Genomic DNA, 24,047 nt, shown 5'->3' with positions numbered 1-24,047 from the left:
AAGGGAAATGATGTCACGGGAAAAGAGTTCTAAGACCATGTGAGTGTGAGGAGCTTAGGCAGACCCTTCCTCTCAAAAAAACAAAAGACCAATTCTTTTGTTATGTTATTCCTTCTTAGGGTCCAACAGGGCCTTTTAAAAGCCGATCTGGGTCCCGGTGTGCGCCCAGGGATGGCCTAGGTGGCCACTTTTCTCCGAATCACAGCAATTCGGCCATGGTTGACCAATGGGAAGAATGGGGCCGGTGCTGGGGCTCCACACATTCCATGACTCCATTCCTGGAGGATAGGCATGAGCAGAACTGGAAGGAGAGGGCAGGAACCCCAGGGAGGCTCAGAGGAAGCTTCGGGGATGCCCGAGGGGGTCTTGGAAGGGAATCCGAGCTGGCTCCGGGCAGATGTGAGGCTGGGGAAGGTGTGGGCTGTTCCACTGAGTGGAGTTCAGTGTGGGTGGCAGCACAGAATGAATGCATGGAGGGAAAATGAACCCGTCTGGCTTTGTCAGCCCTCAGATTGCTGTTCAGTTCTATTTATCCGACCTCCTCTAATTTCCCAATACTTATCCTTGGCCCATGGGGCTTGATCTGGGAACTGCTCTGCCCCTGCTTAAACACACTCATTTCTCCCTCAGTGGTTTTAGTTAATTTTTTTTAACCCTTACCTTGGGGTGGCCTTCCATTCTAAGGCCAAAGAAGGGTAAAAGATTAGGCAACTGGAATTAAAAGGACTTGCCCAGGGTCACAGCCCTAGTATAGGAGGCTGGACTTTTGCTCTGGGTCTCCTACCTCTTCCCCAAACTGCATTAAGGAATAACGTAACAAAGGAATTGGCCTACCAATCCCTCAGAAGGGCCTACCCTAAGCTTGCACTCAGGTGGTTTTAAAACATTTACACAGATGGCATTTCCCTTTCTAGGGTTGGGATTTGGATTTCACTGGGAGGAGGTTTTAAGGGCATCAGTAGGGCTTTGTAGATGGCTTTTTACCCCCCACCCCCACCCCAAAGGCCTGGAGGGCCAACCAAGTCATCCCAAGAAGGGCCTTGGTTCAGGGAAAGGTATTTGTTTTCAGCAACCAGGTTTGTAGATTCCAGTTCTTGGACTTATTCCATTAAATGTCAGTTGTCCGGAGGTTGCATGCCGTCATTATGCCTCCAGTCCCTCCATTCCAATAAGCTTTTGTGGCCAATTTGTCCTTAGTTGCACACATACTTCGGGGTCTTCTGCCTGGGAGCTCATGGTGAACATGCAACACCAAGGGTAGGTCTTGGGCTCTATGATTGTTTTTTCAACCACTGGAAAATGAAGTCGATTTTGTTTTGGTACAGAAGTGTTAGTAATTATAGTGTTCCAATAATAAACAAAGCACTGGCAGAAACCATTAGTCATGTGAGGGAGGAATAGCCCATGTAATAGAAACTTTTAAACTTTCAGGGGACCCAAATGCCCTGACTGGTAAAATAGCACAAGGCAATCATGTTGTAAGTTAGGGAGTGCAGTGGATTGAGTGCTGGATTCGAAGTTTGAAAGACCCAAGTTCAAATTTGACCTTTTACTAGCTGTGTGACTAGGGGAGGTCACTAACCTCTCTACCTCAGTTCCCCCAATTGTCCAATAAAGATAACATTAACACCTACCTCCCAGGGTTCTCAGGAGGATCAAATGAGATATTTGTAAAACTATCAATGCAATTTTTTGTATGAAACAAGGTTTGCTTCATTGCCTTTATCATGGTTTAGAGTCCAAGTATTTCAAATAACATGCCCCACCTAACAGTGGCGTATGGTATAGCCTTGCATTTGGCCTTTTGAGGGCCTTTGTCATCAGACAGACACCCATAGAGACATCCCTTCTTAGGACTTCATCTGAAGAATTCTGATGGAAGAGAAACATCGGATAGATGATGAAGGTACCACCCACCATTCTGGGGTAGATGGAAGCCCCGAGCCATTCATCTTTAAGTTCTCTACCTGTTAGACTGTTTGTTTTGAGGTGTCAATGGCAATCTCCTGCCACTCTGTCCTATAGACTTGGTCACTCTTCCTCATTTCCATTCTTTTCTCCATTTTCCTCACACTTTGTCTGCATGGAGACCCAATACTTAGTCTCCATGAAGAAAGAGACTTAGTTTCCCCATTTATAAAATGAAAGGATTGGAATCAGCAACTTCTCAGGTCAATTTTAGCTCTAAAAAAACGATTAAGAATTAAGATCATTCACTTGTTTGTTAACAAAAACTCAATTTCCCCCAAGTAGAATTCTGATATGGTCATAAAAGTTTATCAACAATGACTTAAAGGTTCAATTCCAGATTTATGAAGGTTGTCAAGGACAAGGAGGAACACTTGTTATGCTGACTACATACAATTAGAATAGGATTTCGTAACTTGTACATGGCCCTTCTCAGAAGTGTTGTAGTTTTTTTAAAGCCTTTATCTTATATCTTAGAAGAATCAATACTGTGAATTGGTTCTGAGGCAGAAGTAGTAAGGGCCAGGCACATGGGATTTTAAGTGTTTTGCTCAGGACATATCTGAGGCCAGATTTGAACCCAGGAACCTCCCACCTCTAGGTCTGGCTCTCAATTCACAGAGCCACCCCGCTGCCCTTATAATCATTTTTAAAGACATACAATACAAAGTATTATTCTGAAATATAGTTAATAAAATATTTTAAAATTAAGTTCACAACTCCAGATTAAAAACTCCCGTTCTAGAGAGTAACAACTGATGACCCTGTAATGTAATATAATATGTAAACATAATGATATAATAAAAACTGTAAAATGTGATTTACAAGTATTTAAAATATTTGATTTTACAATCTGGAGAGGTTGGTAGTGTCTAATGGTGCGCTTTAATGTTTTTATTGTATTTCATTATGATTCATTTCTTGAATACCTTAATTTATTTCTTGTCATTGCAAATTGTGCTATAAAAGGCAAGGTTCTTAAAGATGACACGTGAAAAGAACAGAAGAATTGGAAAGACACTTTCATGTGCCATTCATAAAAATAATCGGTGTCACAAAATTGTCACATATTGAGTGGGAAGGAATCTTCGGTTTAATCTAACATAACTAATAGTATAATGTTTTAATTATATTTAATGAAATTCAGTTATTTCCACATTAGCATATTTCGATGATAGATCACTATATAACAAATTTGAATTTCGTAAATTAAGCAATTGTTTTTCAGAGAACTTTTCCTTTTCCTGATTGGATTGTTCATCTAGAGAGATTCTTAGACAGTTCTTTAGTTCTTCAATCCCTTCTCCTGTTTGTGCAGATATTGGGATGATATGCTGAAACTCCATATTTTTCCCTGGAATTTCATCTTTTCCAAAGAGATGTGAAAAATCTGAAATGAACAAAAAGTTTGTTTTCACTGTTCCTAACTGATACAATGATTTATGAACACTTAATTGCAGAACCAAACATTTAAAATCTTCTCAATATACCCAAAGAGCCTCCAAGTAGCTAGTTTCTACTTTCCTAACAATAGTGGAAAAATGTCATTGACACCATTTTAATTACATGCAGTTTTCAATCCCTTTTTCAATACTCTTCAAAAAAGCATATAAAATTTTATTACCTGAGTTTCTGGCTTATTATTTATGGTGGAATTGGAAAACTGTAAGTTTCCCTGCTCTCTAACACACAAAGCCATCTCTTAATCACAATGCTGTGTGGTTGTAATTCCTAGAATACCACAGCTTTTAATGAATCAGAATTGCATGGGACCTTTAATCTGATGGAAGAACACAGGGTGGGACATGTAAGAATAGAGTGCATTTTTAATGAAGACTTATAAGAAACAGTATTAATAAATAAATGTACAATCAGGAAAATATCTAGGATGGTCATTTTAATGTGAGTATAGATGAACAGAAAATATAAAAAGACCTTGAAGAGGAGTTTCCAACACATCCTGCTATAGAAGATTTGTGGGAGAACAAGGAGAAAATCTGCAGTCCCTATGTATAAATTGTTTCAGCTTTATCCTAACTGATATACTGATTTATGAACATTTATTTATACAGGCTCTCACTGCACTGGTCAAGGAAAAATCTCTGATCCATGAAGTGATGGATGAGAGTCTAAAGGTTCCTGCCCTTGCGAACTAGATTTAAGAAAAGGAAGTTTGGTACTATAAAAAGGAGTCAGAGAGCCTAGGCCTGAAACTTGATTCTGCTACTTACTCTCTATGTAATCTGAGATAGCCATTCAATCTTTCCTAATTAACGGGAAGCAAAGGAAAAATGAGAAGCTCAGGATACTGTGGAGATAAAGTGTAACAAATCACAATGTTGCCTTCTTCCTTTTTTGCCAAAGCTTAACCATCTAGAGTTCAAATCCTTCCTCTTCTTCATTTAAAAAATTTAATAGAATTTATTCCCAGATATCTTGGCCCCTTCCTTGTCTCCCTACATCATAGAAGGTATCACCTGACAAAAGATTTTTATATAGAGAGAAAGATTGTCTTTCATGCTTCTGTTTTCATTTTTCTTTCTCTGGAAGTAGACATCCACAAATCATTCTTTAAGCAATATTTCTGTACCTGTATGTAATGTTCTTTTGGTTCTACTTGTTTTACTTTTCATTATGCCATACAATCCTTTCTTAGTTAAAAAAAATTATTTATTGTTTCTTATAGTGCGTAGTATTCCATCACAATTATATATCACAATTTGTTTAACCATTCCCCAAATGAGGGATATCTCCTTGATTTCCACTTCTGTCACCAAAAGGAGAGCTGCTATAGATGTTCTGGAACATATAAGTTCTTTCCCTTTTTTCCTGATCTCCTACATACAGTTTCATAGTTCTCTGGGAATAATTCCAAATTATTCTCCAAAATGGTTGGATCAGTTCAGTTTCACCAACAGTGTATTGGTGTCTCCATTTTCCTACATCTCCTCTAACAATTGTCATTTTAACCAATCTGATATGTGAGATATCTTAGAATTGTTTTGATTTGCATTTCTCTAATCAGTAGTGATTTAACTCATTTTATTCACATACCTATATATATGGCTTTGACCTCTTCAACCAAAAATTGTTCCTATCTTTTACCCTTTTACCAATTGGGGGGTATGGCTCTCATTCTAATAATTTGGACAAAATTCTCTCTACGTTTTAAATATGAGACCTCTTTCCAAGAAACTATCCATAAAATTCCCCTCCAAATTTCTGCTTTTATTTCTAATCTTGGCTACATTAGTTTTATTTGTATAAAAACTTAATGTTAATAAAAATTATTCATTTTACATCTGACAATGCTCTCCCTCCATCTCTTGTTTACTCATAAATCCCTCTTCTATTCATAAATCTGTTGGGTAATATGTTCCTTGTTCTTCTAATTTGCTTATATCTCCCTTTATTTCTAGATCATAGATCCATTTTGAGCTTCTTAGTGAATGGTGTAAGATATTGGTCTCTACCTAGTTTCTGTCAAACTGCTTTCCAATTGTCCCAACAATTTTTGCCAAATAGTGAGTTCTTGTCTCCAAAATGTGGATCTATATTTTGGTCTCCCTCTTCTTCTAGGAAGCCTTTTTTGACCCACCTTGTGAATTTTAGATTTCCTCCACCCTGCTTAGTCTTAGAATTCTAGCAACCAGGAATGTATACACCCATACTTAAGAATTAAGTGTTGAGGAAGATGGCCTATGACCAACATTTGCTAGTAAGGGACAATTAAGAAACAACTGACAGACCCCCTGGGCTGTCCTAAGTCAAGTTTAAGCTACACTGGTACATGTGAGACGCAGGAAGTGATGTAAAGAAAAGAACTGTTTATATATTTCGCATTACTTCCTCTCTCTGCTCTCTCACTCTTGCGGAGATGTTGGGCTCTTTTCAGTGTTGGGAGCTCTTAGTGTGTTTGTTGAGTGGTTTAGGCTGATTCCTCTTTTCCTTGACCTCTAACCCCTATCTGACTTGCCATAGCAGTCCAATTCTCTTTCCTCTCTCTCTTAATTTTTTCCTTCTATTGTGATTAAACCACCATAAAAATCCCAAACTGACTTGAGTATTTTATTGGGATTGAAATTTAATCCCCAGCAACCACTAGTATAATATATTTAGTCAATAACCCTAATTTTTACCCTTACAACCTTAGGCCCAAATAATCAATCTCTGTGTCCTCTGTACTCTCATATACCCCTTATAACAACCAGGGAACTCCTGAGTGGCTTCTGATTCCTACCCCTCATCCCACAAAAACAAAGGCTAGTGTGAAGATTAAATTTAACTCTCACCTGATTATAACAATGAAAATACTTAACTCTCCTCTGATTGTAACCCCTGTAAATCTATTTTTAGATTTAATACCCCAAAGTGTAAACACCCTACTTAAAAATTAAGTATGAAGATCTACCCATTTTAGATTTTATCACCAAAGGTACAAATACCCCATTCACACTTGAGTGGGGGAGGTCTGTGAACCACGTGTGCAGTAGTGGGTGACAAATCAGAATCAGCTGACTGCCTTCTGCGCAGTCCTAGAGCAGAGCATCAACTATGATTGGTAGATGTAGAATTAGAGGAAGACACAGGAAGTGATGCCAAAGAAGGTCTTTAAAAAGAGCTGTTACTTCCTGTGAGAATTCAATTCTTCATGCTTTTGAGTTGAGGCTGGTGAAGAGGGGCAGAAGAATCTGCTGACTGGACTGACATATGGTGAGTGAAAGGCTGCCTCTTAACTGCTGGATTTTTCTTAAAAAAACAAAAAACTATCCTCTGGAGAGACCTACTCTTGAGAGACATTTCCCAGTCTCTTGGCTTTGCCAAGGCCAGCTGAAACTAATTCTTCCTGCCTGGAAGGGCCAGGAGTAAATTACTTAGTGCTCAGGTTAGATATCTTACCTTATCCTCTGATTTCTTGCTTCACTCTTTCTACATTTTGTAAATAAATTGTAAATAAAATCTCTCTGGAATTAAATTCCTGGCAACCACACTCTTAAATAATCAAGTCCAACCCCTTTAAAAATTAACCTCATTTCCCCCTTACACTAGATAGGGCACAGATCCTCAGATTTCCCATTGTGCAACCTGCCCATAACCGTATGCTGTCTTAACATTCCCATCTGCTGATATATGGACTTGGCCTATCATCATGAGGGTGTAGTGACCAAACTACACAGAATGAACCATTATTACCAGGGTAAAAGAAATCAAGAGATCTATATACAACTCCTGTTTCCTCCCTCTCAAGGACAGACAAGGATAAAAGCATGTTTAAAGAGAACATCTTCAGGATGTCTGGCCTCTCTTGAATCTATAAGCAAGAGATTCCCTGGGAAAGCTCTCCTCTCTGCCATTCCTCAAGCTATAATTCACTGTGCAGTCAGGAATCTGTCTAAACCCAAGGTGCTCTTACAAACCTGGATGAATCAGCTATCTCCCAAGGACAACTTTTCAGCCCCAAATTAGTACTTTCCCCTATCATTCATTTTGTTATTTAGTTATATACTGCCTTATTCCATAATTTATGTTTCATGTGAATAAATCTTAACTCCTAAGTCTTTTAAGGACAATGTGTCTTACTTATTATATTTCTATTTTGTCTCTTAAAAGCATGGAATTAGCCTTCAATAAATGCATGATGAATAATGAATTGACTTAATTTACCTTTAGGATTCTGTAGTTGCTTCACAAGTTCACTGAATTTGTCTTTTGCATCTGGTAAATCCATTTTATTAACTGCAAGTAGTGAAGGTTTCATCATAAGATCCTCTTTGTAAAGCTCTAGTTCCTTTACAAAAATGAAGTGAAAGATTACTTCTATGAAATACTTTTTCTGAAAAATCCTATTTGCTATATATTACATCTTCTCATTGACATTACTCGTTAAATTATTGATGAACCATATTATAAGCTTAAATCTATTAACATGAATAAGAATTAGTGTGGCAGGTATGGAGATAGCGAGGCTGGGAGAGGTTAAGGTGTTCACTCAGGATCACAAAACTAAGTATTATCTTGAGTGGATTTCAAACCCAGTTTTCCTGACCCCAAGTCTAGTGAGCTATCCATCATCTACTCCATGTTGCCTCTCTTGCCAAGGACCATGACTATTCTGGGGCATTTAACCAATATTACTACTTCTAAAGATACCCAGGTCTCTTCTTAGTTATTACTTATATTATATATTCCTCCATAAAGACTTCTGAAGTCCAGATGGACAATTTACTACAGGAATACTAATTTTGTTAGTGTAGTTTATGTAATAAATATAACTACAACTTAATTTCAGTTAGTCTTCCACCATACTTACATACTAAACCCTAACTAGCACACAGTAAGTTTTATTTTATTTTTTTTTATTTTATTCCTTTTCAGAATTTAGGGAAAGGACAGCAAACTTACCTTTGTAAGCAATATTACAGTTTCAAAGGCAGATCTGAATTTAGTTTTTGAAGAAAGCTGAAATCCAGTGATATCAACCTAAAAAAGGAATGGAATGACATTTACAATTATAGATTTGCTTTCTGAAGAACTCTGATTCTTTGAACAAGTTATTGTGTGGTGCAATTAAGAATGCCGGAATTCAACGGAGAACTTTAGCATGCAATGATATCTGCTTTTTTGGGGGCTGGGGGTACAGGAGAATAGGAGAATATGATGACACTCCCCCCCCCCCCCGCCCATAATTTCATGGGGGACTGAGATGGCTCAGTGTAGTCAGCCTGGAGACAGGAGGTCCTGGGTTCAAATCAGACCTCAGACACTTCCTATCTATGTGATCCTAGGCATGTCATTTATGCTCCACTGCTTAGTCCTTATTGCTCTTCTGCCTTAAAACCAAAACACAATATTGATTCTAAGTCAGAAAGCAAGGGTTATGTAAAATCCTTAAAAAATGACAGGAACCAACACACAACCACCAAAAGTATAGAAAAATAATTTACAAAATTTTCAGTATAGAAAGTCTCAGATGTTCCTTAAAGCAACCAATGAAGAAAAACAATATTCAATGGAATAGAATGTATCAAATGTCTTAATGAATTCTATCTAAGGAAATCTCAAGGTAACATCTGATTTAGTAAACTTCAAAACTATTCCTTTAAAGCTTCAACAGTTTAGCAAAGTGAAAAAGAGAAGTCATCTAGAATCTGTAGAGAAAGAGGATGGTTGCTAACTTGCAATTTAATGCTTCCTAAATCTCATGATGAAATTTCTATGAAGATTAGTTTCATAAGATTTCATATCTGAGATATTACCTGATAACTAAGTTTGTATGACCTGTTAAAAGTTAGGTGTCTACTTACAACAAAAAGAAGCTGTTTGGTTCTTTCTATGTGCTTGAGGAATTTATGTCCCATTCCTTTGTTCAGATGTGCTCCTTCTATTAAACCTGGAAGATCAGCTACAGATACCTAATAAAAATTTAAATAATTCTATAAATTTGATTATTGAATTAATTTTTTTTATTTCAATGATCATAAATTCTTTCACATAACCTAACTTTAAAACATTTAGAGTTTAAACCACAGACCTCTATAGTTTTTGATAGGAATAAAAATATGTTCATTTAACAGATTTAATTACTGGATACAAATCTATAGTATAAGCATTCTATATAATAACCTGATTTGTTACTACTTAGTGGGTTTTACTTCTCACGCACTTCCCATGCTACAAAAGGAGGATGAGTAAATATTTAGAATAGTCTTTAAGTGCATGGGATGGTAACTTTGGCTCTTCAAATGCACACCCAGAGGGAGACTCACAAAGGACCCCAGATTGAAAGCTGGACAGGAGCTCAAGAGGCCATCTAGTCTAAATTCCCTCATTTGACAAATGAGAGAAATGAAGCCCAGGGAGATAAGGTAGTAAGTGGCAGAGGCATGACTAATACTCTCTGACTCCACACTCAGTGTTTTCTCTGCTAGTCGGCACTGCTTCCTGCTCTCATTCTTAGCTAAGCTTTTTTTAGTTAGGCAGAAATATAGATCAGGCACTGGATCAGGTGCACTCTTGCTGATTCTCTTTTGAGCTCTAATATTAAAATTGTGCAAAACAACTGGACTTTTATGCAAAATGAACTGTGTTTGGAGTAGAAATTCTCATTGAGGGACAGACTTCTACTATTATGTAGGTTTCAAGTACCTTATCTCAAGATATTCTTGGAGAATAACAATTTATACTAGTATAATGCTTGATAATTTAAAAAATATTTACATACATATATGAATTTCTTTGTTCGTATATATGTAAGAAGCTCTTGGGATAGTGCTGGATTCTGGAGGCAGAAAGATGAGTTCAAATCTGGTCTCAGACACGCCCTAGCTTTATGATCTTGGGCAAGTCACTTAACCTCAGATTGCCTGACAAAAAAGCTCCACTGGAAAAGAGAATGGCAAACCATTTCAGTATCCTTACCAAGAAAACCCTGATAGCGATAGTCCATGGGGACATGCATGACTAAATGACTGAATAACAAAAAATTTGTTCTTTACAATAGTCAGTCCTATAAAGTAGGGTAGTTATAACCCTTATCGGATTATTACTCAAGGTGGTTCTGCTTTTTACACATGTTTTATTGATATTTATTTCTTCCAAACATAACAGTCATGTTCAATGGCTCGCTCTCTGACCTCTCAGTTCTCCCCTATAAGAAAGAAGCTAACACCATGGAAATCAAAACAATATAATGGCTATGCCAACAATGCAGACATTTCACAGCTCTACTCCATCATCTCTGTCAAAAAGAGGGAGGGATGCTTAGAATTTCTCTGGAGTCAAGACCTCACTGATTAGAATTTTGATTTCTTTCAATGCTGTTTCCTCACATAGTGTGGTCATAACCTACATTTTTCTTATAGTTCCACATCAGTTTATTCAAGCCTTTCCAAGGTCCTCTGAATTTTCAGTCACTCTGTTTAATGTAATATTCCAATATGACCATATTCCACAAGTTGTTCACTCAGTCCCCAAACAACGGTCATTCATTTTGTTTCTAATTCTTTGCTGCTACAAAAAGGGTGACTACAAATATTTTTTATACATAGGATCTGTCTTTGCCTTTCTTTGGATGAATGTCCAATAGTTTAGTGACTTCAAGAGAACTGCATATTGTTTTCTAAAATGGCTATTAGATCAATGCTCATTTCCACTTACAGTTAATTTGTGTGCCTGTCTTCTATGGTCTCTCCAAAATTTACAATTTTCATTATTTCACATATTTGTCAATCTGATGGATGTGAGGGGAAAAAAGTCTATGAAAGTGTTTTAATTTGCATTTTCTCATTATTAAATTATTTGGGAGCATTTTTTCATGTTAGTCATGATTTGGGAGCATTCTTTCATATGTTATTTTCGTTTTGGTCATGTTTAACTTTTCATGAATTCCTTTTGGTTTTCCTTGGCAGAGATTCTGGAGTGGTTTGGCATTTCCTTCTCCAGCTCATTTTCAGATGAGGAAATTAAGATAAACAGAGTTAACTGACTTGCCCAATGACATGCAGCTAATGAGAGTCTAAGGCCAGATTTCAACAAGATGAGTTTTCCCAACTTCAGGCCCACCACCCAGCTGACTTTTGTTTTGATATTCTGAATTTTTGTTTTTTAATATTTTTTATCCAGATTACATACATGTAGATACAATTTTTAAAATCACCTTCCAACATTTTGTAATCCATGTTCTCTCCCTCCTTCCCACCCCACTTTTCTCCCTGAGATAGCAGGTATTATGTTATAGGTTGTATATGTACTATCATGCAATATATGATTTCATGTGATATATATCACTCACATAAGAGAAAATTTCACGGAGGAAATAAAATGAAGAATGGTATGCTTCAATTGGCATTCAGATTACATCACTTCCTTCTAAGGCATGGATACTCCTGCCTTTGGTTTTACATTTTTTATTATATGTAAGATATTGATCCCACCTTACTCTGATGTTTTCTAGTGGTATGAAAATATCATTGGATTATTAAAAAAAATTTTAAGTTGTGGTAGTTTATAATAAAACTGAAAAGGCTTCTACTATATGCTCAGACTGTCTTTAATCCAAGGACCAGCCTAGCAAAGAGGGCAGGTTTTTATGGTCATAGCAGCTCTCAAATACTATTTACTAGAATTACAGATCTGTGTTTATAGAGGAAATGCCCAAAGAAACTATAGGTAACCAAATATGTAATTTAAAAATCATTAAATGTATCTTTCTATATATACTCACCTGTTTTAAATCATTATACATAATCTTTCCCAACTGAGGTCTTATTGTTGTAACTAAATAAGAAAAAGTAAATTTAAATTATTAATAAGAATTTTCGGCTTTAATTCTGTAATTCTGAAAATTTTCCTTTTACTTGTCTTTGAATAAAGGAAAGAGCATTTCCTGTGAACAGGTTAACTCTTGTTTTTTATTTCACAAGATTTTATTTTCACTATACAACTTAGGGCTGCAAGGAAAGAGCTTTGTAAAAAGAGCTTTGTAAACTGATTAAAGGCAAACTCTTATAATTTATTTTTTGATGAACATTTGGAGCAAAGACAAATGAGACTACTGGTAATTTATGTAGCAATAGGTATATTTTCCACCCAATTTAATGGAGTATACTCCCAGATGTCTCTGTAGCAAGAATATTTTGGAACAGTAGGTTGAAAGAGTGAGTACCTGTTGTAAACTCTAAATTGAAGGTCTAGTTTTCTTACAGGATAATAGTAAATCTAACATGTATGTTTTATATATGCCATTCTTTACATAAATTAGCTAAACCTTCAGCAGAATGTCTAATAGCACAAATGGCCACAAATCTCAATTTCATTTAAAAATTAAAAACATTAAGGAAAATAAAGGTTCAGAACAGCAAAATCCAATTTATATTCTCTCTTATTTCCAGGTGTTCTTCTGTGTTCCTCAACTTCACTTTGGTCTTTTTCTCTCTGTAAAGTTCAACTGCTTGGAGACTTGAATTTTGCTTCCTTTTTCTAAATGATACATCTCCATTTTCTCATCTTAATCCCATTAAAAACAAAAATTTCTGTAGAGTACAAGAGATCTCCAAGCTCCAAAGCATTTTAATCAAGCAATATTTGATATAATAAAAAAAGAGCTCAACAAAAGAATCTGGACTATTCTTTGGTACTGTTAGACTTAATATTTGACTTGACTCCACTCCATTTTGCTTTCTTCTACAGTCTTATAATTTACTCCTATCTCCTAACTATAGTTCAGTGCCCTACTTATTCAATATTGGGGGAAAAAAGAATATTTTCAACATAGCCTGTTGGGAAGCAGTCCCCAAATGAGAGCAGTACCCTGTCTGCCCTGAAATATTTGGCTATTATAAGAAAACATGACATTTTAAACTAACATACAATCAAGGTCAAATTACTATTTAAAAAAAATTAATTGTGCTATAGAAAATTTTGTCCATTGTACAGGATACCTTTTGTAGATGATTCTACATTCCCCTTTCAGTCACTTCATCCCCATTTTATTTCTTCTGCTCTATCTACTCTTCCAACAATTTCCTTCCCATTAACTCTTTCCTGTAATTATTCTTGAATTCTACTATCTTCTAAGTTCTCCAGATGGATTACTTCCTGGTCAAAGTTAGAGATGACTCCAGGAGACTAGAGATAAACAATGGGGTCAGAGATAAGTACTCTTATCTGGCTCAATTCTTCTGCCTTTAAGCTACAGCTGAGCTAATTAATTTTCCTAGAAGTTGGATAGCAAAAAACCAATTAATGACAGTTTGTCAATTAAACCCAAGAAGTCTTCCCAGAGAAAAGATTAAAATATGACAACAGCTTATTTATCAGACCCACAGACCTTTAACTCATTTTAAATTTAAATTCAAACATAGTAAAAAAACCAAAAAACAAAAACAAGAAAACATACTTACATGCATAATCTGCAATGTCAGGTTTTGCATGGGAAATTTTACTTAGTAAAGAAGATTTTCCAGCATTTGGAAATCTGAAATGGGAAAGTAAAATTACCAGTGTAGTAAATATTAGCTTCATTAATTCTATTTTAATTCTGAATTTCAAGTGATTTAAGAAGAAAAGCTTTTCTTCTTGAGCATTACTCATGAGCTAGATAACAGTACAGTTGGTAATAAAATAAAAAACAATGAAACAAAAATCACGGACTATCCTAAATCATGCTAGAAAATGCTGCAATTTTAGGAATTCAGAAAACAAACTAACAACCGAACATTTTATCATCTCCCTACCTTTTTGTCTAACCATTTAGCTACAATGTTCAGGCCTTCAAAATTAATTCTAGGATCATAGATCTTGAATGGACAGAGTCTGAGTCACCATTTCATTTAATTCCTTCATTTTGGAGATGATTAAATGAAGGCCAAGAAAAGTCAAGTGATTTGCCCAAGGTAACAGAGTAGGCACCAGAGGCAGAATTCGAACCCAGAACTCTAAACTTTAGAGCCACTTGCTGCCTCTTAATTAAAAGTCACTTCAAATCTAGAAACGCCCTGAATTTTAAATAGTAAAAAAAAGCAAATTATACATTTTTGGTAATATTAATTTGGATTTCTGAAAGGTATCCTAAAGTTCATTTCTGTAGGTTTAAATTTAGCCATTTCTCAACTTTTCTGCGATCCTGAAGAAAATAAATCTTTTCTGTTGAACGTAGAAGTACTAAAAACATTTTTCTCCAAGCCACTTTTTTATTCCTCTAAGAAGTATATTATTTTATTCCATTGTCATATGGTAGGCTCAATGACCGCTGAAGATCGAATCAGAACTTCTCTTGCATATCACAGTACACAGCTTAACTTTAAAGCACTTCTAAAATAACTTTATTACTCAAGGTTTTTAGTTTTAAAAATTAAAGTTCTTCTATGTTCAATGATCAAGAAGTCATACCCAGGGAGAAGCAAAAGTAATACTATCCGTTAAGTCCAAAGAACAGATTAGTTTGTTTTTTAACTAAAGTTTGCAACTTTAAGAAGTTTAGAAAAAAAATTTTCAAGGTAGACAGTTGAAAGAAATTGTTTGAAAGCTACGGAGTTTGGGGGCAAGTAGGTGGCTACACTTCCTAGCTGTGTGACTCCAGGCAGGTCACTTAATCCCAACTGCCAAGCCCTTATCTCTCTTTTGTCATGGAACCAATACTTAGCATCAATTTGAAGATGGAAGGAAAGGTGTCCCCCCCCCCCACCCGCCTTTTCAATTTAGAATATTTTTCCATGGTTACATGATTCATGATCCCCACCACCACCACCACCACCTCAAGCTGACAAGCAGATCCACTGGGTTATGCATGTACCATTGTTCAAAACCTATTTCCATGTTATTCACATTTGCAGTAGAGTGATCTTTTACCATCAAAACCCCAATCATATCCCTATTGAACTATGTGATTGATCATATGTTTTTCTAATGCATTTTTGTGTCCACACTTCTTTCTCTAGATGTGAATAGCATTCTTTCTCCTAAGTTCCTCTGGATTGTCCTGGGTCATTGCAATGCTGCTGGAAGAAAAGTCTATTACAATCGATTGTGCCATAATTTATACAATGTTCTCCTGGTTCTGCTCCTTTCCCTCTGCATCAGGAAGGTAAGGGTTTTTAAAGAGAAAAAAGAAAACTACCTACTTTGAAGCACTAGTGGCTGAAATAGGTCAGATTTCATGAATCAGAAGATTCTGCTAACTATAGAATGTTTCTATCATTTAAGGACTGGCAGTTCTGCCAGTATTCATGGTGGTAGTTCTACTCAACACTACTACTACATGTAAAAATGGAGATTTGAATCCAGGACTCCAATCCCCAGGAGTCCTTGCTCGCTCCCAGAATGCCCTCTAATCTCACTGAGATTTCCACCTGGGTGAGGTCAAGAATTTCTATTTAACCTGGCTGTAAAGGCTACTGGGCACTTTCACTACTTCCGCTTTGGAGTACACGCGGTGAATAGGCTCTCTGGGCCTAGCACGTGCCTTTCTTACTTGTATTTTCCTAAATTCCTTATTTTAAATAAACCTCTAAAAATACAATACTTCTTGAGGGAAACTAATTTCTACCTGCCACAGCTTGGCCCTCTAATTATAACTGTTACATACATGTCCTTCCCAGTTCTGTGAGGCCCATTCAAGTTCCACTGAAATTACCTTGCATATACTTTTGTGTAAATGTTGTTTCCAACAATAGGTTGTTTTGAACATTTCATTATATACTTAATGATCATCAACAAAAAACATTTAAACAAATGCAAAAAAATATAAAAAACTACAAACTCTACACTGTTTACAATTTGTTTAAAAATATGTGAATTCCATATGTGTGCTAATAAAAATATTCTCTGCTTTTTAAGTTCCTTTGGATTTGTTTTACTTTAAAACTTTCTTCTCTTGATTTTTTTGGCTTAAAAAAAACAAACATGTAATCATAGTACATAGTATTCTTATTCTCTTTTCTTTTCCTCTCTTTGTATATTTCCCTTATTTATATTTCCAGTATTGGTCATTTCTCCACCAACAGAATGTTAAATGTCTGAGGTCTGAGATGATTTCATTTTTTTTGTATTTGTATTCCTGTCAGTATAGTGCTAGGCAACCAGGCATAACCAGAATGAATGCTCACTGACTGACAAAAAGGCTCTTACCTTACTTGCTTTTTATTCAACTTTTCAATCCTTTGTAATTTGCCTTGTTTCCACTATTTCTACTGAAACTGCTTTCTCACAGATCAAAGACTTTCAAATTGCCAATGGCTCTTCCCAGTCCTCTCTCCTGAACCTCTGGCACTAGTACGACTGTTTAGCACTGGTCACACCCTTTGGGTCATTCCTGTCTTACCACACTCTCCTGGCTCTCCCATCACTTTGTCTCCTAAGATTAACCCCGAGGTTCATTTCTTTCACTTTTTTCTCTCCTAATGTCCTCTTCCAAGAACTACTTCCTTTTCATAGCTTCAATTATGAAGATAATCACCAAATCAAAGACAAAATGCAAATAGTCCTTGCCCTCAAGAAGCCTGAAATCTCTTGGTGGGGAGGCCTGTACATGTTTAAGTTTGTAAAAATAAATAAGAGCTGGGCTAAACCTGGATTTCATGGGCTCAGGGAATTTTACCAACACAGGCCTTTCTTTACCATAAAGTCTTAGACCATCAAAGGGGTCACACAATCAGCAATGTTGGGGGCAGAGCCTCACATCAAGGTTGCTTATCCACTATAACAAGTTGCTTGTGCCCAGAATAAATACAAGGGAATTGTGTGGGGGAAGCAGGAGCAGCTGAGGAAAAATCTGTCAAGGCCTCAGAAGAGATAAGAGTCTGAGCTGAGCTTTAGAGGAAAGGAGGGTGTTCTAAGAGGTAAGGGTGAGCAGGGAGGACTGTGAAGAGGCCCTGCCCAGGAGGTGAAGAGCTAGAAGGCTGGAAAAAATCCTTTCTGGTTTTCTTCACTACTTCTCTGCTCCTGAGGCGAGTCCTGCTGCACAGGTCATTCTCTCTGGTCTGCTTTTCTCTTCTTGCCTGCCTTTTCTGCTAATGCAGTGGTTTCTTCCATCACCTTCTGCCCCCTTTAACATGTTCCTGGCTTTCAATATCTCCCCTTCCACAACTGCTAGACCAAGAAGGCATGTGACATCTCTGCCTCTGGGCCTCATTGACTCTCAGGTCTCTCTGACCATCAGGCTCCTCTGGCAGTCGCTCCTCTTAATATCCTGCCACTCCAGACAAACCGGCCTACAACTTGTTTTCAGGACACTCTATTCTGGTCTTTTGTACCAGTTTGAGCATTTGCCCACAACAAGGATCAGTTTCCTCCTGCCTCTCCTGATCCTTGTTTTTCTCGAGGAATTGCCTCTTGGACAAAGCCTTCCTGGTTCTCTCTGCTGGTTAGCACTCTGTCCCTCCTCTGTTTTCCTCATGTTGTACATGTTGGTACACATCTTGGGTCTTCCCAGGGGAAGAGCACTGTAAAAAATAGACTCGAATACAGGACTACAATCCCCACAAGCCTTTGCTCCACTTCCCCAAAATGCTTTGTAATCTCACGGGAATTCTGAGGTGGGCCGAGATTGAGGAAGGATTTAAGCTGGTGGCAAAGGTTTTTGGGGTCTCTCTTTTGGACTTCCGTTTTGGAGCTGAGGCGTCTCTTCCATGATGTGTGGTTATTTTGTCTAGGCCTCTGGTCTAGGCACATGTTTCTTACTTGTATATTCTTTAATCCTTAATCCTTAATAAACCTCTAAAAAATATAATACTCCTTGCAGAGAGAAACTAATTTCTACCTGCCTCAGCCTCCCCATATTCCCTAAATTTTAATCGTTACAGCACAGGCATTGTTTGGTGTCTATCGTCAGCACCAGATAGGGTTAAAGACGGTAGGAACTTAATATATGTTTGCTGAATTAAGTCTCCAGCCCTGGCCCCTCACCATCTAACCCCCTTCTGAATCTTTTCCTCAAATTCTAACATCACTGAAGTTTACATGAGAGCAGCCTAGGACCTGACTCAAAGGGCCTGAGAACAGCAGGGCCCCAAACCAGCAGACTCGCTTTCAGCTCAGTCCCCATAGCCATCACCGAGGGCGAAAAACCATGGAAAAGGAGCCCCTCTTCCTCATCAGCATCACCACCAACTGCTCCCAAGAGGCAGAGAAGCCCAACTGCCCTGGGAGTGGGAGCACCCCCAGACGCCTGGCCCTGCTTCCAGCTCACTCCTCAATGCCTTCACCCTCAGAAACAGCTCCTGGGAGAAGCAGTCAGCCATCGGTACTTTCTGCAGCATCCTGGCAAGCAACCAGCCTAGGTAAAGTGGCAAGGAAAGCCCAGGAGGCAGCATGGGCCACCAGGCACACCCACCACTGCTCTGACCGTCATCTTCCCTCAGATAGATGGGGACAGAAAAGAACTTGACCCCACTGGCCCTGGGAATAGAGACCGTAAATAAGGACATTAAAGGAAAAGCACTAATCTCTGCATTGACACTGAATCCCAAGGGCCACAGGTCATTTCCACCTGACTCCTGCAGTTGAAATCTTCCTTACCCAAGAGAATATGTATCGGCTCCTTGGGAGCCGGGTCTATCCTCAGGAGCCGGGTCTATCCTCAGCAGTTACCACAGGACTCTGCATATAGTATTTAATAAATGTTTTATTCCTTCACATCCAAAATGGAACTTATCTTTCCCCAGAAACCTGTCCTTATAATTTACCTAGTTTATGATTTCTGAAACCTCAGAACTTATTGAGTCCATCTAAACAGCTTCATCTCCCACCTAAAAGAATGGCATGGCCCTACCTCTTGCCAAACCTAACTGTATCAATTGTATCCATCCCTATCCTACCTCTTTTAGCCTTCAATTTCTTTTGAAAACTGGCTCCTTCCTAATTTGCTCTGAATAAAGCAGGTCTCCCTAAGCCAGGGTATGTAGGTCTGATTTTAGGATAGGTAAGGACTTTATTTTTGAAAAACAAAACAAAAACTCCTCTGTAGAGCTTGTGACATATTTTATTACCATCTCTTCTCCCATTCACTACCAAACTTCTAGATATAAAATCCTACATTTTCTTCTCTAAACTGCTAAAATCTGTCGTGTTCACAACAATAACAAATAACAGTAGCTAGGATAGAGGTTTACATGTTAACTTATTTGAGTCTTACCACAGTCCCATGATATTATTCTCATTTTACAGATTAGGAAACTGAAGAAGAGGATAAGTGTTTTTCCCAGGGTCATGCAGCCACTCAGCATCAGAGGCAAGATCTGAAATCGAGTCTTCCTGACTCCAGTCCTAGTGGGCCATGCCACAGTTGCACATGACTCCAGAAACAATTTGCTACCCTGATTTCTCATCTGAGTTTGCTCCATTTCCCATCCCTGCTGGTCACTTCCACCCAAGAGGCATGGGGGCATATCATATAAGATGTGTCCATCTCCATCAAGAATTTATCTCGTTTATCCTCATACATACACAAGCCATTCTTCAAACAATATTTCTGTTGCTGTGTATAATATTCTCTTGGGTCTGCTTAGTCCACTCTTCATAATTTCATATGGGTCTTTCCAGGTTTTTTAATGAATCTGCTCATCATTACTTATGTCACAGTAATATTCCATCACAATCTTACCACAATTTGTTCAGTCATTCCCCAATTAATGGGAATTCCTTCAATGCCCAGTTCTTTGTCACCACAAAAGAGCTGCTATAAATATTTTAGAACATATAGGTTCTTTTCCTTTTTCCCTGATCCCCTTGGGATATAAACCCAATAGTGGTACTATGAAGATAGAATTAACCTCCCTTTATCTATTTTAAGTTCATCAAATCAAGAACTTGAAGTGCCCCTACTTAGCAAGTGGTAGGTCACTGTATAATTGAAAATCTGTTACCCTAAAAAGAATTACATTTCCTGGGAGCCCACTGACTTCCTGTCATTACATACTTCCTGTAGCCAGGGGATATTAGGCAGGGACATGGAGGGTCCCACCCTCTTTGGCACCTTGGCACCACAATGGTGGTGAGTGGATTTTGAAATGGCTGATTAGTCATGGGCACATGGGTCTTTATTTTGTATCCTCTTTATTCCTTGATTTATAATGATCATTAATAAATCTCCTAAAATATAATATTTTATTATTGAGATTTAATTTTAAATTTTACATCAGTAGGTAAGAGAGCTCACAAGTCACTTACTAGTTCACACCCCCAAAGGCCACAAGCACTGCCCCACCTTGGGCAGTACTAGGTAAATTGAGAAACTGCAATTGGTTCCTGTAAAGAGAGGGAGAGAAAGGAACTGATGTGGAAAAAAGGGTATAACAGGCCAAGCCCAAGGACTGATTCATGCACTCTGCCTCAGTGAGCTGAGCCGAAGGGAGATTCTTTTTGGATGCAGTTAACACTGTCCTACAATGGAGAGGATTGCTGAATAAGTGATTCAGGCTGAAAGAAGAGGCTTGTGTTGGTGGATTTCTGGCTGAAGATGCCACTGAGACTTCCACGTGGAGATTGGGACTTGAGGGAGCCTCTGCCGGGGGTTGAGCCAGACTTCACCAGAGCAGCACTTAGGCTAGTAGGCTAGAAGGCTCTGTCTCCTTCCTACATTTCCCACTTTCAATATCTCTACCTTGCTGTAAATAAAAGCTGCTAACATTTTTGATTTAAGGGCTAATATTTTATAAATGGTGACTATAATCTCACTTTTATCACTCTCATATTGAGTCAAACCCAATTTTAAATCTTACAGTACTTCAGAGTCAAAAGGTATACGGTTTTATAACTCTTTGAGCATAATTCTAGATTGTTCTCCAAAATAGCTGGATCACAGCCATAGCACTGCTGGGTTTGTAACCCAAAGAGATAATAAGGAAAAAGACATGTACAAAAATATTCATAGCTGTGCTCTTGTGGTGGCAAAACATTGGAAAATGAGGGGATGCCCTCTGATTGGGGAATGGCTGAACAAACTGTGGTATCTGTTGGTGATGGAATAATAAAGTGGAGGAATTCCATGGGAACTGAAACAACATCCAGGAATTGATGCAGAGTGAGATGAGCAGAACCAGGAAAACATTGTACACAGAGACTGATACACTGTGGTACAATCAAATGTAATGGACTTCTCCATTAGTGGCACTGCATTAATCCTAAACAACTTGGAGGAATCTATGAGAAAACATTATCCACATTCAGAGGAAAAACTGTGGAAGTAGAAACACAAAAGAAAAACAATTGCTTGAATACATGGGTAGAGGGGGTATGATTGGGGACTCTAAATGAACATCCTAATGCAAACACCAACAACATGGAAATAGGTTCTGATCAAGGACACAAGTAATACCCAATGAAATTGTGTGTCAGCTGTGGGAAGGGTGAGTGGAGGGGAGGGAGGGAAATAATGTAATTATTGTAACCAAGGAATAATGTTCTAAATTGACTAAATAAATTTAAAAAAAAAATAGCTGGATCAGTTCACAGTTCTACCAACATATTAGTGTCTCCTACTTTTTCCTTTCTCTAAGAGGCACAATTCTTCCCCCAGGGTTATAGCCAAAAAGTGTTTGCTCACTTTTCTTCTTCGTCACTCCTCATACCACCCCATTCTTCACCTTTACTCACAGAGATTTAATTCAGACCTCATTACCTGATTGTCCCTGTCAAAGAGCTGGCACATTTCTCTACCTGAGGTACAAGTCTGCCCATGTTACCACCAAGTTTGAAACTCTAAGTGAAGGAGGGGCCTTTGAAGGTCCTCTCACCCAAACCATCTGTGAACAAGCATCCCCTCTAAACTGTACTATGGCTATTGCCAGAAGAGCTCTAGCAAGGAGATTCCTATGCCCCTAGAATGTCCATTCTATTTTGGGTTAGCTTTAGTTGCTTTGAAAGTTTTTCCTTATCTCCAAAATGGGGATATTATTATCTGAAGCACCTGCCTCACAGAGTTATGAGGCTCAACTGAGATAATACATTTAAAGTACCATCTTTAAAGCATTATATAAATGTCATCTATTTACATGACTATTATGTCAAGCTTAACTTTGCTTCTGAAACTTTCACCTACTGATTCTAGTTATCTTCTTTGGGCCCAAGATGAGGTCTAGTCTCTCTTTTCTATGACAGATATTTGATAACTATTACAATTCCCCTAACATCAGACTTCTTTTCTTTGGACTAACCACCTCCAATTCCTTCAACCAATCCACATATGGCAGGGAACAAAGCTTCTATATTTCTGATCCCAGCCCCTCAAGACTCTCTCTAGCACATTGATGTCCTTTAAAAGTGTGCCTCAGGTGGCCTTCCCAGGGTAGGACAGAAAGAAAGCCCAGGACCTCCCCAGGTCTCTCTCTCATAATGCAAGCCCTGCCTGAATGAACCTGTTGAGCGGGGGTCGGGGGGGGGGGGGGAATGGAAGATAAAAGTTTTTGTGTGACACTGCCCCCTCTCTCTGTTTCCCCGAATGTGGTTGGGGAGCTTGGCTGAGAGTCAGGTGGTGGTCAGTTAGGTTAGATTAGGCTTTTTTTTTTTAATAACCCTTACCTTCTGTCTTGGAATCAATGCTGTGTATTGGCTCCAAGGCAAAAGAGTAGTAAGGGCTAGGCAATGGGGGTCAAGTGACTTGCCCAGGATCACACAGTTGGGAAGTGTCTGAGGCCAGATTTGGACCCAGGACCTTCCATCTCTGGGCCCAACTCTCACTCCACTGAGCCATCCAGCTGCCGCCAGGTTAGATTAGGTTTTAATCTGCTCCCGCTCACTTTAGTGATTATTAATAAAACTCTATGGAAAAATAAGAACCTGGAATTTTATTGTTATTGATATTAAGTTTTACATTTTTGGAGACCAGGAGTCTAAACTTACTCCTCTCTAAATCGTAGAGCAGTTTTTTTCTTTTTGTAATAGATAAAAGGGCAGATTAGCTTCAAGACAAGCCTCCCGCTGCTTTGCCTGCACCAATTTCCCTCCCGAGGCTTTTGCTACTGCCTCTAGAGCACTGCTGATCCCCTGAGAGTCCTGTGGAGAGGGTGAGATTGAACCCCTTTCCCAAAGCCAACAACTACCCTCAAGTGGGTCTCAAGTGTGTGCTAGCTGCTCTACAGTGTCCCTGGTTCCCTCCCCATTGCGGGGAGCTATAAACTTCCAGCTTAGAGCTGAGTCCAGAAACCTAACCCCAGACCAGACAATGATTGATCCCCTTGTTGGTGTCCTCACCCCTTCCTCCCTTTAGGGAGCTACAGAATTCTAGCTTGGAGCTAAGACAGCTTTTAGACCAGCAGTGGTGAGCAGGAGATCCTGGGCTCCTTCCACACCGCCCTCCCCTCCCCCAAGTCTAGCCTCCAAGCCTATTTTTAACTAATTCTGGGGGCTTCCACACTCCTGGCTGTGAGGATGGGGACTGAGGTGTTAGCCCACACCGGTGATCTCCAGTGCTACCTTCTAGACCCTGAACCCACTCAGCACAGCAGGGGGCGTCTAAGTAGCTCAATGGATTGAGAGTCTGGCAGTTAGGCACCCCCTAGCCTATCCCCCCCCCCAGAAGCATTACCCCTAAGGGGGAGGGGAAGGAAGAAAACTCTTCCAAAAGTATTAGCTGAACTCAGTACATT

The 24,047-nt window shown here is 38.5% G+C and overlaps 1 protein-coding gene across 1 annotated transcript in view; it reads right to left on the bottom strand.

The window, feature by feature from the left end:
• Window positions 1-2,885: 2,885 nt before the first annotated feature.
• Window positions 2,886-24,047, bottom strand: part of GTPBP10 (GTP binding protein 10) — a 40,037-nt gene continuing 18,875 nt past the window's right edge. Inside the window, exons 5-10 of the mRNA XM_007504992.3 lie at window positions 13,869-13,942; window positions 12,191-12,243; window positions 9,273-9,380; window positions 8,371-8,448; window positions 7,633-7,756; window positions 2,886-3,358 (exon numbers count right to left, since the gene is read on the bottom strand). Coding sequence (XP_007505054.1) covers window positions 3,102-3,358; window positions 7,633-7,756; window positions 8,371-8,448; window positions 9,273-9,380; window positions 12,191-12,243; window positions 13,869-13,942 — 694 coding nt within the window. The 3' untranslated portion in view covers window positions 2,886-3,101. The remainder of the gene's footprint in view (window positions 3,359-7,632; window positions 7,757-8,370; window positions 8,449-9,272; window positions 9,381-12,190; window positions 12,244-13,868; window positions 13,943-24,047) is intronic.

The sequence above is a fragment of the Monodelphis domestica genome, chromosome 5, assembly GCF_027887165.1.
Source record: "Monodelphis domestica isolate mMonDom1 chromosome 5, mMonDom1.pri, whole genome shotgun sequence".
Taxonomy (NCBI): domain Eukaryota; kingdom Metazoa; phylum Chordata; class Mammalia; order Didelphimorphia; family Didelphidae; genus Monodelphis; species Monodelphis domestica.
The sequence above is the reverse complement of the archived record's forward strand: the minus strand, read 5'-3'. Positions and strand labels throughout refer to the sequence as shown.